The 14,370-nt window shown below is 39.3% G+C and overlaps 2 protein-coding genes and 1 long non-coding RNA gene across 3 annotated transcripts; 1 reads left to right on the top strand and 2 right to left on the bottom strand.

Moving 5' to 3' along the window:
- Positions 1-1,467: 1,467 nt before the first annotated feature.
- On the bottom strand, positions 1,468-3,656 carry LOC108953359 (uncharacterized). The gene is made up of 2 exons (XR_010488265.1): positions 3,121-3,656; positions 1,468-2,472 (listed from the first exon to the last, which is right to left on the bottom strand). It is a non-coding gene; the product is annotated as an uncharacterized LOC108953359 (long non-coding RNA).
- Positions 3,657-6,365: 2,709 nt separating this feature from the next.
- Positions 6,366-9,210, bottom strand: LOC135616067 (protein JASON-like). The gene is made up of 7 exons (XM_065115235.1): positions 8,955-9,210; positions 8,821-8,869; positions 8,644-8,714; positions 7,873-8,105; positions 6,932-7,766; positions 6,769-6,851; positions 6,366-6,691 (listed from the first exon to the last, which is right to left on the bottom strand). Exons 1-7 carry the CDS (start codon positions 9,102-9,104, stop codon positions 6,652-6,654), a joined length of 1,461 nt encoding a protein of 486 aa, XP_064971307.1. The 5' UTR covers positions 9,105-9,210; the 3' UTR covers positions 6,366-6,651.
- A 3,195-nt stretch (positions 9,211-12,405) lies between these two features.
- On the top strand, positions 12,406-14,021 carry LOC103990736 (myb family transcription factor MPH1). Its single transcript, XM_009409982.3, has 5 exons — positions 12,406-12,727; positions 12,876-12,952; positions 13,268-13,407; positions 13,510-13,600; positions 13,675-14,021. Exons 1-5 carry the CDS (start codon positions 12,607-12,609, stop codon positions 13,852-13,854), a joined length of 609 nt encoding a protein of 202 aa, XP_009408257.2. The 5' UTR covers positions 12,406-12,606; the 3' UTR covers positions 13,855-14,021.
- Positions 14,022-14,370: the final 349 nt, after the last annotated feature.

The raw sequence follows: 14,370 nt of genomic DNA, 5'->3' as shown, positions 1-14,370 counted from the left end.
GGAACATAGTAGTAGCCCAGTAAGAACACACAAGGAAGGAAGAATTAGCCCACGACAGGTGAAGTAATCTGGAGTTGACCATCTTTGAAGATTTTGTTAATCAAGCAGAAGAAAGAAGAAGGAAGACTTCTTCTTTTCATTCAACACTTCAGTTCCTCGTCATCATCAATTCAATAGGATGATCCTGAAAACTCTTTCTATCACCTGTCAGAGCCATTGAATATGCTTTGCCTCTTGGTGATCATCCTCTACAGTATGTGTGTTCTTGTGACAGATGCTTATCACAAGAACCATTCGATAATGGCTACAATTATCTGCATCTAGAAATGCACAGGTTGGTGTCAGCGTGATGCTCACTGTAATCTCTGTATCTTGCTTGCCAAGATCCTGCAGGTTGGTACCCGAAGCTGATGAACGCTGCAGTAATGATGGTAAGCAAGACCAGACCAGTATCGATTAGAATGAAGAGGAAGAGGAAGAGGATGAAGGAGGAAGGAAGGAAAAGGGAAGACGGGCAGCTGCCATCCGATGGTAGATTGATGGATGGGTGGGTGGGAGACGACGAAGATAAGGTGGAGATGTGCAGCCACTGGCAACATATTGCGACTGTCCGAATCATTTAGGCTATGGTGATGGAAACCAAACCAAACCGCAACAATCAGTGATGAGTGAGTAGAAAAACGAAGACGCTTTTGTTTCTGAGATGAAACACCAACATCTTTTGGTAGCGAAAGGAGTCTGTGGGTTGCAGTGGCTTTGTGAGGCAAAGGAGGGGCAAAGCACATGCTTGCTTAGGGTTAATTGGTGGTGTTATCAAGACCTGTTGCACCAACTCCTACCACACACATGTCCCTTCATGCTCTTTGCCAACATGTATCCAAGGAGAAGAACACGACATTCTTGAGACATCATGATGCTGACATTTCATTCAGGCCTGAATTTTTAGCTGAATTCATGTGTCCTCACCATCCTTCTTCCTAATATTCTGAAACTTGTTCTGGTTGGTGTTAAAGAGTTGTGTTTTCTTGTTCATCCGACCCTTCTGCAAGATTGATCTCATGTTCCCAATGAGAAGCTTAAAACATGGATGAGAAACTGAGATCTATTGGTCTTCTTCTATATTTTTGTTCTCTTTCTTCCTTCACTTAACACACATAATTCCAAGTTAAAGTGTGATCGAGTATCATCATAACTAAGTCACAGTGAATTGCCAATGTAGCAAAATAAATCAGAGCTTTCTTTTGAGCAATAGAATGATGTTCTTCTGAGTTGGCTTATTGTTGTGGATGTGGAGGAAGCTCATCAGTTCATCTGGTAGGGATGGGGTTGACGAGCAGGATGTCCTTGCAGTATGTTGTTCTCTAGGTTTTGTGGTTTCCTATTTACTATCCATAACTAGAAAAAAATGTGCAGAATAAATCCACCTGTGTGATTTCAGCAGGGAAACCATGGCATTGTGGAAGGAACTGAAGCAGCAAACAAAGGCACATGGATTGTTTTTCTTTTGAGAAACACATGAATTGCTAGCATTATGAGGAACAGTAGAACTGCCACAGTTGATGCAGCAATGTCTGCCAATGGAATATAAGCATTAATATTTTCTTGCAGAATGCTGCTGCATATGCAGCATACACAACAAACAGCAGATCTTTGTGTATCCAGGAAAAAGGTTGTTGTCTCATGCTTTAATTATGTATGTGTCTTCTGCTTCATTTTCATCTGCATCGCCTAATCTTTCTTCGGATGAACCATTTTGTATTGGATTAATTATCCATTTCCTTCATTTAAAGATCGCTGCAAAATTATAAGAACACATTAGTTTCACAAACCAGTCCAACTCACTCCTAATCACCTCAGATCCTTACCTCACCTGACTCAAACTAGACTGAAAAACTGAAACTGGCTGCATTGGGAGAACAATATTTTTCCGCATTTCTTCGAAATATTTAGACACCATGATACACAAGGATTTGGTTCACTATCAGGACCTTCAATTTGTCTTTTCTTCCTGGAGAATGCTAGGAGAGATTACTCACTAATCCAAGTCCTTGGAACTCCCCAAGAGAAAAGAAACAAGGATCAGGAGTGTGTCTTACAGATTGTTATGCTGATACATTGAGAAGCCAGGGTCAGCAGGGAGGTCAACCATGTCAAATCTTTTGGGTACCAAAAGTTCATAGATCTTATTGAGAAGACAATGGGGTTAGAAGGCCAGCTAGGATAACAGTCACAATTTTGGACTATTAGGCAAGACATTCTGAATTAATCTTCTGCTTGTTCTTCAGGTTCAGAAGCTGAACACAAAAACAATTGCCAAGAAAACTGTGTATGATTACTGAAGTGAGTAGTAGTTCACTTACTCCCTTTGTGCTGCTCCAACCACTGTGTGATAGTGCTGATGGTCATGGAGTCCAATAGCATTTTAGTTTGCTGACAACAATGAAAGTAGCTTCTCTCACCACCAAATTGGATCTGTAAGATTGTTTAGTATAATTTACATGTATGCAGAGACTCATCTGCATTCTAACAATGAGTAAAACTAGTGTGATCTACTAAAACATGAATGTTCACTTGATACTACTAAAATACCTTTAGGTCTTATGGATCATTCTTATATCGTCCCCCCGGATAAAATTGTAATGAATTCACAGCTACATATATGTGGTGTCAAAATCTGATGGGGGCAGACTGATGGATATGGTGATGATAGTGTCTGACTAGAATTCTGAAACACCATTGATGAGATTTCAACAATATGGAATGGTGTTATTTTTTATACATGTCATTACATTCTGTCATATGTGGGCATGAGTGGACACCACCAAAATTTACCTGTGTACTAATATGCCTTCTGTCTCATCCTTTTCTATTCTCTAAACCATGGAACAGAGCACAGAGTTTTCATCCAACCCTATAGTCTGTCTGTATCAGAGATGTGATTTGGTGGATCTGTTGCTAATGTGTATACATGCATGAATCTTGACTGTATATTAACTTCAATTATGATTCATTGCTGACAGAGAATGGTGAGGATGGAAAAATCAACAGCTTGATTTTATGTATGTAAAAAGAAATCAAAAGAAGAAGAAGATTGAGAATACTTTTGCAGATAGTTTGTACCTTTTGTGAGCTTTCTCTGCAAATTATGAGCAAGCATTCAGCCTGTCATGAAGAGAACCAGAAAGTGAAACCTTCTGTTGGTGAGTGAGTGATTGAAACTGCCAGATGATCTGATGGAGTCCAACCAACTGGTCATCTTTCTCTTTCTTCCTCACTCTCTCATGGTGGAATGGAAGCTAATCTAGCATCTACTGGTTTTGATCCCATCACCATGATCAGGCTGAGTAATCTTCCTACAGCTAATGCTTATGGGAGCTCCAAAGTCTAAACCATGAAACAACAACTCTGGACCAGATCATGCTGGCAGCTTCAACCTCTCACACCAACAAAGAGAATTATAAGGCAAGAACTGGGGGGGGAGAAGAGGGTGTGAGAACCAAAAATGAGAAGATTGATGAGGGGAAAAAGAGAAGTGTGGGCTTTGACATGCCACCACCACAGGGTGGTAGAGGTAGGAAGCAGATGAGAGAGTCTGCTCCATCGCAAGCCATGCATGGTTGTTGCAGCCCAGAGGACTCTTCTATATCCTCATACAAATGCACCTCGTCACCAAGAATCCCCCTCTACTCGCAATATATTACTTCAGTGTATCTATCTATCGGTGGCCTTTCGGTCCCTTCCTACAGCTAGTGACAGTGACTCTGGTCTCTCGACAAAACAACGATATCGACAGACACTCACTCCTCTTATATTCAATCCGACATAGTTTTACGCTGGTCGTCATTGATCTAACGCGATCCTGCGTTACCCGAACTCGAGACAAAAACCGAATAACACAGACAAAAGTTCTTCCCTCGAGATGATACAACAAAACTTGTTTTAGAAATTACAGCAATAGTAGCCATTTGCTGATGGAATGGTTTTGTTGGTTACATCAGCAGCAGCAACTACAGAACAACATCGACGGGGAGGACATCATGCAAAACAAAGTTACGTGAGCAAAGATGTGAGGGACCTCTTTGGCTGTCTGAGTACATCTCTCATTTGATGTAAGCAAATTGTCCTTGTTTGGCTTGTGTAATGTTCACTTCATTAAATGCTTGCAGTAAAAGAGAAACGAAACAAGTTCTTCCATCTCCCCCCTACGCAGGCAAACATCGAATGATTACAACATGAGGACCTCACGATCGAAGATGATCATCAAGGCTTTGTATACTGGCTGGACAGAAGCAACAGTAGTAGAGCAGCAAATATGGTATAGTGTACTAGTTTGTGCTCTTGTCGTGCTTGTTATTGATCTATGGATGCAAACCCTCTTGAAACATACTCTGTTCAGCTTGTCATCTATCTTGAGCAGCTCCTATGGACAACAGTCCATCTGTGCATGTCCAATGTCCAAAAAGAAAGATTTCTTCTAACAGGAACCCCCTAAAGACATTGAGATAACAATGTCAGTGACAGCATCTAAGCTCCAAATGCCAATTAGCTTAGTGTCTTGTGCATGGATTAATGTAGGCTTGTCTTTTCCCAAGGGTGGTTCCAGTGTCATGCAGATGACAGCCATTAGAGACATGGGCAAAGCCCTCAAAAGAGGGACCACATGCCTCTGCATATGATCAATAGAGAGAGAGAGGCACATGGCTGCCCTTTGTACTGTAGCCAAATGAATCCTTCCTATGGCTGAGTTTTGTGGACAAGGACTTGGGGACTTCACCTCTTCCAACCCCTTTGCTAACCTAAGGCTTATAGGATATGTTGTGTTCCACCATGTTTGAGGTTTTGTTGGATTTGGAGTGGTGAGAGTTCATTGGATTCTCATCCTTGTTATCTCTAGCTGGCAAAGCTTACTTCATCAAGGCCAATGTTTGACCATGTGATGCTCATATTTCAAAGTCCCCTTGCATGATATTTGTCATAGTTTCATTTCTGTATATCTCACCACATGCTGGAAAATAAAATTTTGACATTTAGTTTCATTGATCTGATCACTAAAAGGTAATTTATCAATGCAGAAACTTTGTAACCTGGTCACATAATTGCATTACAATGGGCATTTTGTGGCTTGACAAGAGTCTCATTTTGTACTATCTTCACAGTAATATAAATATATGTCTAACTATTACAGTATGTGCTTCAATGGCAAGATCTGTGCTGAGAGGCAAAAATCCTTCTGGTGCCATGATACATGGTGAGTGCTATCCAATTTCAAGCATGCAGGTAATGCTTCTGTTCCTGCTAAGATATTGAAAACCACAGCAAGTGAAAGAATGACAAGAGAGTAGCTATCTGAACAATTCAGAATTTGCATTCTCTGAGGCTACATCTTGAAACAGAACATGTTGAGCAAGAGAAACAAAAAGAAAATATTCAACCAGAATTCAAGCCATTTGCACAAACTGCAGATTTAGGTCTGGTATACATCAAGTGCTGGTTCATGACCTTGTTACATGATTAAGTTTAAAAATGAATCCAATTCCAAATTTACAACCCTTCATAGCACATAAAGCAAGAGAAGAAAGAAATGAAAAAAAGAAAAGAATCTTCATTCATGAACCAACATATCTGCACAGACTGCAGATTTTTAAGATGTGGTACCTAGCAAGGCCTGTTCATGTTTCCCTACAGCTAACAACATGTCAAACAACAAACTTTACCTTCATACAAGCATCGATATCAATTGGGTAGGACAATTATCTCAATAATTCTCATAGCTTCACCGAAGCAAAAATCTCATTCAAGTATATTTAGAGTATCCTATATGAATTTATTATTTGGCATTGAAAAAATGTCAACCATTTTTCTTAATCCATTATTTGATGTGTAATCATCCAACTTCAATTAGCCTAAAAGCTAATTAATCATGAAGAAACAAAGCATGCCTGAGCAGTTACGGCACACTGTTTCATGCAAAACTTGCTAATATCATCATCAAAAGCTATGGATACATTAAAACAATTTTAGATTGGATTGCCTGATGAATGATCAAGCTGATTTAAAATTAAAAAAAGACTAGAAGCTTGTGTATAGTATGAGCAACTTGCAATCTACTTAGGTATAACTACAGGAACAAAGATTTGATACACCTAAGCCATCAGAATCCTTCCAACAGCATAATTCCATATTGTACTGAAGACGAATGGAAAACCACACACAAGTAATCGAATCAATATGGAGTGAATCTGTCCATATTTGCACTCAAAACCTCAGAATCTGAATTTAAAATTAACTTGAGAAATCAAGAAACATTAGAAAAAGCCTAATTCAGAAATATTTTGGTAACATTATAAATAAATAAAACTTGGCCCAAGTTTATACAGATCTTCAGCATCAATTTATGATGTACTGCAGTCAAGTATAACAGCAATAAGGTTAACCTGATACCAAGATGTAAACATTTGTTGACTGACCAGTAAGCTTTTGAAGGATGTCAATATACAACAAAAGTAAATCCAGACTCGATTGAACAAGCAGTTGTGCTGAATGAGTGCAAGAATATGCTATCCCAATTCCACAATCTGTTATCAATTTGCAAGACAATTGGACTCTTCAAAACTCCTATAGCATGCTCAATCTTCTTAGGTTGCCACAGTACTAGTCCTCTGACTCTATTGGTTCCCTATATAGAAGCTTCCTGAAAACCATAAGCATGTGATTAGAAAAACTAAATAAAACAAACAGATGGCTTGAATTACATATGGTGTAATATACCTTTGAGGCAAAAGCTTCTCATCAGATAAAACCTTATCTAATCTTTCTTCGAAAGGCGTCGCATGCCAACTAACTCGCTGATCCTATTAATGAGAACAGAATTTATTTTAAACCTTCGTAACAACGAAGCACTTGTTGTAAAACAAAACAAAAGAATAAATACCTCCTTATACTTGGTTGTTGAATTTGGAATTCCATTACCATTCCAATGCCCGTGGGAATTAGAACAGGCATCGTCGTCAGTCCAATGTGCAGCAACAGTTCCAATTATAGGCCTCTCAGCATCAAAATTCATCACAGGACAAGACTGTTCATTAGAAATGAAGGCAGTAACATCAAAATTCCTATTTTTAAGAGGCTTAGGCTTCAGCCACCGAGATAAGCTTGAGATTATGAGCTCTGGAGTATCTGGTTCAACATCTACTCGATCTCTGCCACTTGAAATTAGTGTCAAGTCAGGTGGCATTATCTTGTCAACAGATTTCTCTGTAAAGATTTTGTCTCCAACTTGATTTTTCTTTCCACAGGAAGATAGCAACCATGAATTGATAAACTGTGAATCCTGACGAGCTGGAGTCAGGAAAACCTTGTTTCTTCTCTCTACACTATCTGTTCTGGAACTCAACTGCTGCTCAAAGGAATCATCCGACTGAACATGTTGGCAAGAGCCTCGTCTCAGTGCATCCCACTGAGGTAAATTCTCCACGGGCTTCAAAACAGGATATACATATTGTGTGCGGATCCTGGTGTGCTTTCCGGTTCTAAGACTATCCAGATTCACTGGATAAACTGTTCCAGGGGTCTGCATTTCATTGGTTAAATTCAATGGAGTAGGATAAGGTGAATCACTAGAATCAACCGTTTGAGGCTTGCTATCACCACGAGAAGGAGAAATATCCAAATTAACAAGATCCGGCGCAGGATCTACTTGAGATAGATGCTTATTCACATCAAATTGCAGAACCTTCCTTACTGTCTCTTGTTCCTCTAAGATAGAGCTACATAACATTCAAAAGTATAATCATCAGCACTAAAGGTTAAAATTAAATAAATAATAGAACTTGTAGATATTTAAACCTATAAGAAGGGAAGAAAAATTTTTACCCTTCAAATTCATTTTCTGACAGTCCAAAACTATCGTCCAGTTTCTCGACGCTGTGCGCTCTTGGATCACTCTGTTCGTCCAAATTATCATCCATTCCGTATAATCCAGGAAGTCGCAAGGGGAAATTAAGTGACGAGTCATCCTTAGATGCCTGAGAAAATATTTTGTTTGGCGTTCTCAGTATTTCTTCAGGAATTTTTGATAGTGCACCACAATTCTTTAGAAATTTAGCCTGGCAATAATTCATCAAAAAAATATAGTGTCATTCTTCAGTTAACTTGAAAAACTAAATGATTGTTGTATAAATCAAAACAATAAGAATATGATATTTAGCCAATTATCAAGCAAAACAAGTTAAGACCCAAATGCATATGATAGGGTTAACATAACATAACAAGTTAAAGACTCAAATGCAAGGAAACCCAGGGCTTTGTAACATTATCCTCAATAATAAATCCGACATGAAGGCCATGAAATACATTTCTTAATAAGAACAGAGTTCAAGTAGAGTAGTTGGTTTACATGAATTATACGTAAAAGTAATCATAATATTGTAATCAATTAATAAATTCAACTATCCAAAGCATGCACGAGGCGTTCATATCAGTACGTGATTGAACTAAACTAGCAAAATTGATGCCTAGTGACATGGTAAACAAGACTTGCTGCTTCATCCACACATGCAATCCATGATGGCAATATCAGTCTAAAGTGAGCAGATTCGATGCAACAAATCCTATTCAAGAACAGACGGCATCGCAGTTGCACACCTGAATCTCAAGATCCTTCTGAAAGCTACTTTCTTCAATATTCTCCACGACACACGAATATGCTTCTGGCTCTGACCGAGAAAGTTCAGGATTTGTTAGAGAAGTTAAAGTCGAGATTCAAGCCACAAACCATTCAAAATAACTAACTATCTTTCCTTTCAAGGATCAGACATTTACCTCGAAACAAGGAATCAGACGCAAGCTCCTTTGTTGATACCAAAGAAACCTAATAGATCACATAATAACACCCCATAAATACCAGTGAAAGACACATGATTCGAACAAACAAAGAGCGGACAAGCATCTCATACCCTGTCCTCGGAGGAGATCGAATTGGCGCATGAATCGGTCTTCCTCCGAGCATCATCTTTGATCCGAAAGCAACCGAAGAAGCAACTCATCAGCACCGATTCGAAGAACCCCAGGACCTGTTCGATGACGCGGAACTTGGAGCGCTTCATGGGGTGGAGCAATCGAGGGAGATGACGGGAGACTCCTCGGAAACCCTGCGCGATCAGAGTTCGCAATCGCCTTCTTTCTTCTCGTCCGTCGTCGAGGGCTTTCGTTTCGACCGGAAACGGGAATTTGAGGAAGAATGGGAGTGGATTTCGAAATTTAAATCGGTCTTCTAAGAGGGAAACGGGAAAATTGAGAGAGAAAACCGGACCGATTTGCTTCCAAATCTGGACCGGTCTAATCAACCGGTCCACCACGGCATTCTCTTCATTCAGGAGAGTTAGATTAATATATTTTGTTACGTGCCCCTATTTGCTAATATTTTTATCATTATATATATATATATACATATTATGCTTTTAAATATAAAGTTGAATATTACAGAACGTATTATGAAAATTAAAACGTTAAGCTTTTAATGTTATCTTAATAGAATGTGTAATACAATTAAGATTTAAATTGAATTTTTGTCTTAAAAAAGGTAAGATTGGATAACAATAATTAGTGTATCCATGCCCAACTCATGGGATCTTAATTTAGAATCAACCATTCGATAAAATAATTAATTAATTTTGTCACAATCAGAATTGTCTCGTATACTTGAAGGTCGATAAATCATTGTTCATTAAATCTGAATTTTATTTTTAATTCTTTTCAGATATTTAAATTTTTATTTTGACAATGAATCCGTGATTATGCCATCTATCTTGACTTGACTCTTGATCAATTTTTTATTAAAATATTTTTATGAGTCAACTATTTAATTTTTGACTAATTTGAAAGCGTTTGTTCGTGATCTTTCAGAATATAAAATAAAATTTTGATCAACAAAGATTTCTAGAAACACATTTAAGATGGTTGATTATAATTTTTTTTATAGAGGATTAGTTTCACAGAATTGTATGCATGTAATCCAGGTTTAGGTTGCAATGGTGAGCAGTGTTCCAAGATATTTTCATTAGCAAAAGTCAAATTATCTACTTGTATGTTTTGCAACCAAAAGTCAACCACATTTACACCATTTTCCTGGAGTAGTTGGGTCATAAAAGATAGCATGTAAGTCTCCACATTTGCACTAGATTGCTGTCTCTGATCATTGCTTTCGAGACTCTTACTTACCAAAGAGAAAAGAGTTGGGCTTCAGCTGTCTTTCTATTCTCCTACATTTCAACCAAAATCATGATGTTTTTGTTCTTGACATAAAAGATGAGAAATATTCATTTGTAGAAGGAGAGTTTATACAAAGAAAAAAAGAGAGAAAAGACCAAAAAATACAAGTAGTGACAGTATATAACAACAAGAACAAGTTTTTAGAGCACAAGTCAATCCAGTCGAGTACGAAGAAGTACAAAATCTATAAGATAATTCTCTGAATAAAGTTCTGACAATCCTTCTTGATTCATTCAGTTTCAAGAGATCCTTCCTCTGAAGTCAAACAGAGGAAGGAAGCAACTCGACAGTACAATGAAGTCGACACAAAGCTAAAGCCAAGCTTCTAAGGTCATTCGCTGCAGTCTCTTGGACAATGCCTGATCGAAGATGATCCACTCTCATCGACTAATTATAATTCTCTTTCCTTTTCCTTTTAATTAAGTTGATATCGAGTGACCAATTCGAAGCCTCACGACGTTCTACAAATATTCTCTTACCACATTCTATTTCAGCATTTTCTTAGCACTGTTTCTTCTGAAGATACATCACACACAACCATTTTTATCTCAGACAAAAGCTTAAAGCTTAAACTGATAAATGTCGAGTCTATTCATACGTTATGATGATTTATAGTCTTTACATGTTAGATAGTACTGAAAGTTCTGATGCAATTAGATCTTTTTGTTCTTTTTCTTTGAAGTCTCATATCCTGTGGTTGTGGCTATAAAAAGGATTATTCAACCTTCCAATCTTTGGGACAAATAGGAGTTGAATTTTCTGACCTTTTTTTTATTGGATTATTTGAATCGAACTAATTCGTATCCTTCTAACTCACATTGTTGACCCAAAAGCTCAGGAAGCAGCTGTGCTGCTTTTCTTCTTGCCATTTTGGTGGTGCGAAGAATGTGTTGGTTTGATGTCCTACTAATTCTCCTTCGCTTAATGACAAGTTGATTGGTTTGGACACGGCAAGCAAGCAAATGAAACAAGTTCAAAAGTAGGCACCGTCTTTGGATTACATGGAATGAACTCATTGGATAGATCGGAGGAATTAATGTGTAAAAGTCATATCTTGAGGTTGATGAGTAAGCTTTTCGGCTTTGGATTTCTCCCATCATAATTGTTATGTGAGTCAAATCATAAGCCAACAAAAAGGTGGTTGAACACTATTTAGAGATCGGTGAAGCGTGAAGAAGAACCTCTTTTAACGGAAGTCTATCTCTACTCCAATTCATTCAATAGAGTTCAGTAGTGATTTCCTTTGTTCTATCTCAGTTTTCAATTGTTATTTATACATATCCATGACCTCTTAACGATATACGAAAGTCATGTGAATTACGGAGATAATTCGATCTAGTTTTAGATGGCAACAATTATCCTCGACACATATTTCGATTAGTGGTGGAGGAAGAAAAGACGGTTGATAAGATCCGAAAAGGTGAGCTATGCATTTCGGAAAATTTTAACCTCATAAGAGAAGATCTAAGTGTATTCAACTCGATCCTTTCGATGTCTAAATGAAAGAATTTTTCTAGATAAAAAGTAGGAAAGAGAGAGGAGAGAGAAGATCTTTGGTTATGACGGGTGATTGAGATTAGGCTCTGACCATGTTGATTGGATCCTCATCTTGCTGGGTTAGGTGCCTGAGAATGATCTCTAAGTCGTTCTCGATTGAGATGGCTATCGTTGACGACGCCGCCGTGCTGTTTGCTTCTCTCACAAACCTTCCCTCTGTTGTTGTGGACAAGTGAGCCAAAGGCGGCATCCTTTGTCAGCATTTCACTCCCGCAAGGCTTTCATGTCAACCACAAGCTGCATAAAGTAATCCATCAGCTTCGAGCCATGAAACAAGCACGACGAAGACGCACCATTCCTAGTCGTCCCACCGTACCAAAAGAACTGTTTCTGTACGGAAACATGATCCAGAAGAGGGAAGAGAAAAAAGTATTCTTGGACTTCCGCGATCCATCTGCCCTGTGCTACAGTGCTTCATGTGGAAACCGATGCTTTACGCATCCATGAATAGGGAGGGAGCGATGCCATTCAACGCATTTGTGGGAACGAGGTCTGTGGAATCATTCAACCATTGACAGTTTCTCTTACATGGCTGGTGGCTCTTTGAGTCCTGACAGCAATGCTAAGCTTCTTCTCCATATTCAAAAGGACATGGTATTGTACTGGCGTTGCTGTTCTTTTCTCGAACCGCAGGGCCTTCGTTCTACCACTTTGGAGGGCTGTGGGAATGTTTGACCGAGTCCTGTCGTAAAGATCAGAAGCCTCCCTCCTACATAAACAACTTCATCGGCTCGGCCAAGATATCAATATACCTCGGGAAGGGGGAGTACGGGTCAAGGCATGAGATTCTTGGGAAGAAGGGTGAGGCAGTACAACAGAACCGACGCTCCTCGCATGCGATGGACGGAGGAGCTGCATCGGTGCTTTGTCGAAGCAGTCGATTGCCTCGGAGGAGAAACGGGTAAGTCGCCAATGACTGCTTTCTCTCAAGAGCACATAAGAGAACCATACACTGCCATCGGAAGACTCTGTTTTCCTTACTTCTTCTTCTTCTTCAAAATGTGCAAACAGACTAAACCTTTCTTGTTTGCATACATACATTCCTGCAGAAGCAACTCCAAAGAGAATTCTAGAGTTAATGGGCGTAAAAGGAATAAGCATATCTCATGTCAAAAGCCATCTGCAGGTAATTTGTTCCAATCCTTTTCCATGAGAAAACAGTAATGATTGTTTACTTCTTCTGCACACTCCAATTCTTCTAATCTTCATCTTACAACATCTGTCACATATATCCATCAGTAATAGAACAGTCAAATGATCGGAAGAAACAAATGTTTGGTCACAGCTTTTTTAATGTTCCATATCAATTCCAAAGGTAAGATACAAGTTGGGTGTGTGAATGGTGAAAGAGAAATGTGAGTCATATCTCAAAGTCAAGGCTGCATGTTTCGGATTCACACATGCCTTCTGATGCCTCTCTTGCTTCTTCTTCTGGTAGCAGATGTACAGAAGCACGAGCACCCACTGCGAGAAGAACCGAAGCACGCAACGGGAAGCACCGCGGCACGACGTCCTCATGGATTACAGTCTGCCGAAGCAGAGAGCGGACGCACACCTCCGTCTCACCCGTTCAATTCAATCGTACGTGGGTGTCCGGGTCCTTCACTTCTCTCTTTCTCTCTCAGTGTCTTTCTTGCAGCAGACATCTTCTTCTACCTCTAAAGCGTCGACTCTGGATTGCAGGCCGACGTTTGAGGAGCTGCTGAGAGACTGGGCAGCAAAGAACATGGCCTCCATCTTTCCAAGAGACACGTTGACCGAAGACAACAGCCAGGTTTGACACCCTCATCATCACATTCATTGTCCTGATCACAAGCGGTCGATCCCACTGTTCCTTCGTCGTTGCAGCTACTCCAGCTCGGTTATTCTCAGCGATCGCCGCCGAAGGAGACCAACTGCGAGCCGAGCTTATCGTCTTTTGCCTACCGGAATCAGAGAAGCTTGGCAGACACGGGCGACCGGGGATCAAGTGCAGCAAAGAAGCACGTAAACTTGGAGCTGACCATCTCATCACCTGCCTGTTCCTGACACGATGCTTGTCGTCAACCATACAAGTTAGCAGAAGACGAGCAGATCAACAATGTTTTCTTGAATCCGCTTCGGACGACCCGAAGGATCTAAGAAAGATTGTTTAGATGTTCGTAGACACTTGTAAATTTGTTGTAGCCCTAAAAACAATAATTGCATTTTGATCAGTTTATGCGAGTCCTATCGAAATCTCTCGCTCAATCGATCGCTCTCTTTCTCTCGTCTCTCTAAGGTTGGGTTGGGCCGTTTCAAGGAGGGGTCAGGTTTTAATGAATGTTAGGTGCTTTGGATCTGTACATATCCACACATCCTAAGGGTGTAGATGTGGGTTTACTTTGAATGTTTGATATTTATATTTAGAATATATATATCAATATATTTAATAGTGATAAAAGATTCTCCATCTTAAATAATTAAGATTTACTATTTGATTGTTATTGTTGCTGAATATATATCAACATAAAATTCAAAAGAAACTCAATAGTGCCCTTATTATTTTTATTATCATTTTTTTTC

The sequence above is a fragment of the Musa acuminata genome, chromosome BXJ2-7 (assembly GCF_036884655.1).
Source record: "Musa acuminata AAA Group cultivar baxijiao chromosome BXJ2-7, Cavendish_Baxijiao_AAA, whole genome shotgun sequence".
Lineage (NCBI taxonomy): Eukaryota > Viridiplantae > Streptophyta > Magnoliopsida > Zingiberales > Musaceae > Musa > Musa acuminata.
Note: the sequence above shows the minus strand (reverse complement) of the source record. Positions and strands in the feature narration are given on the sequence as shown.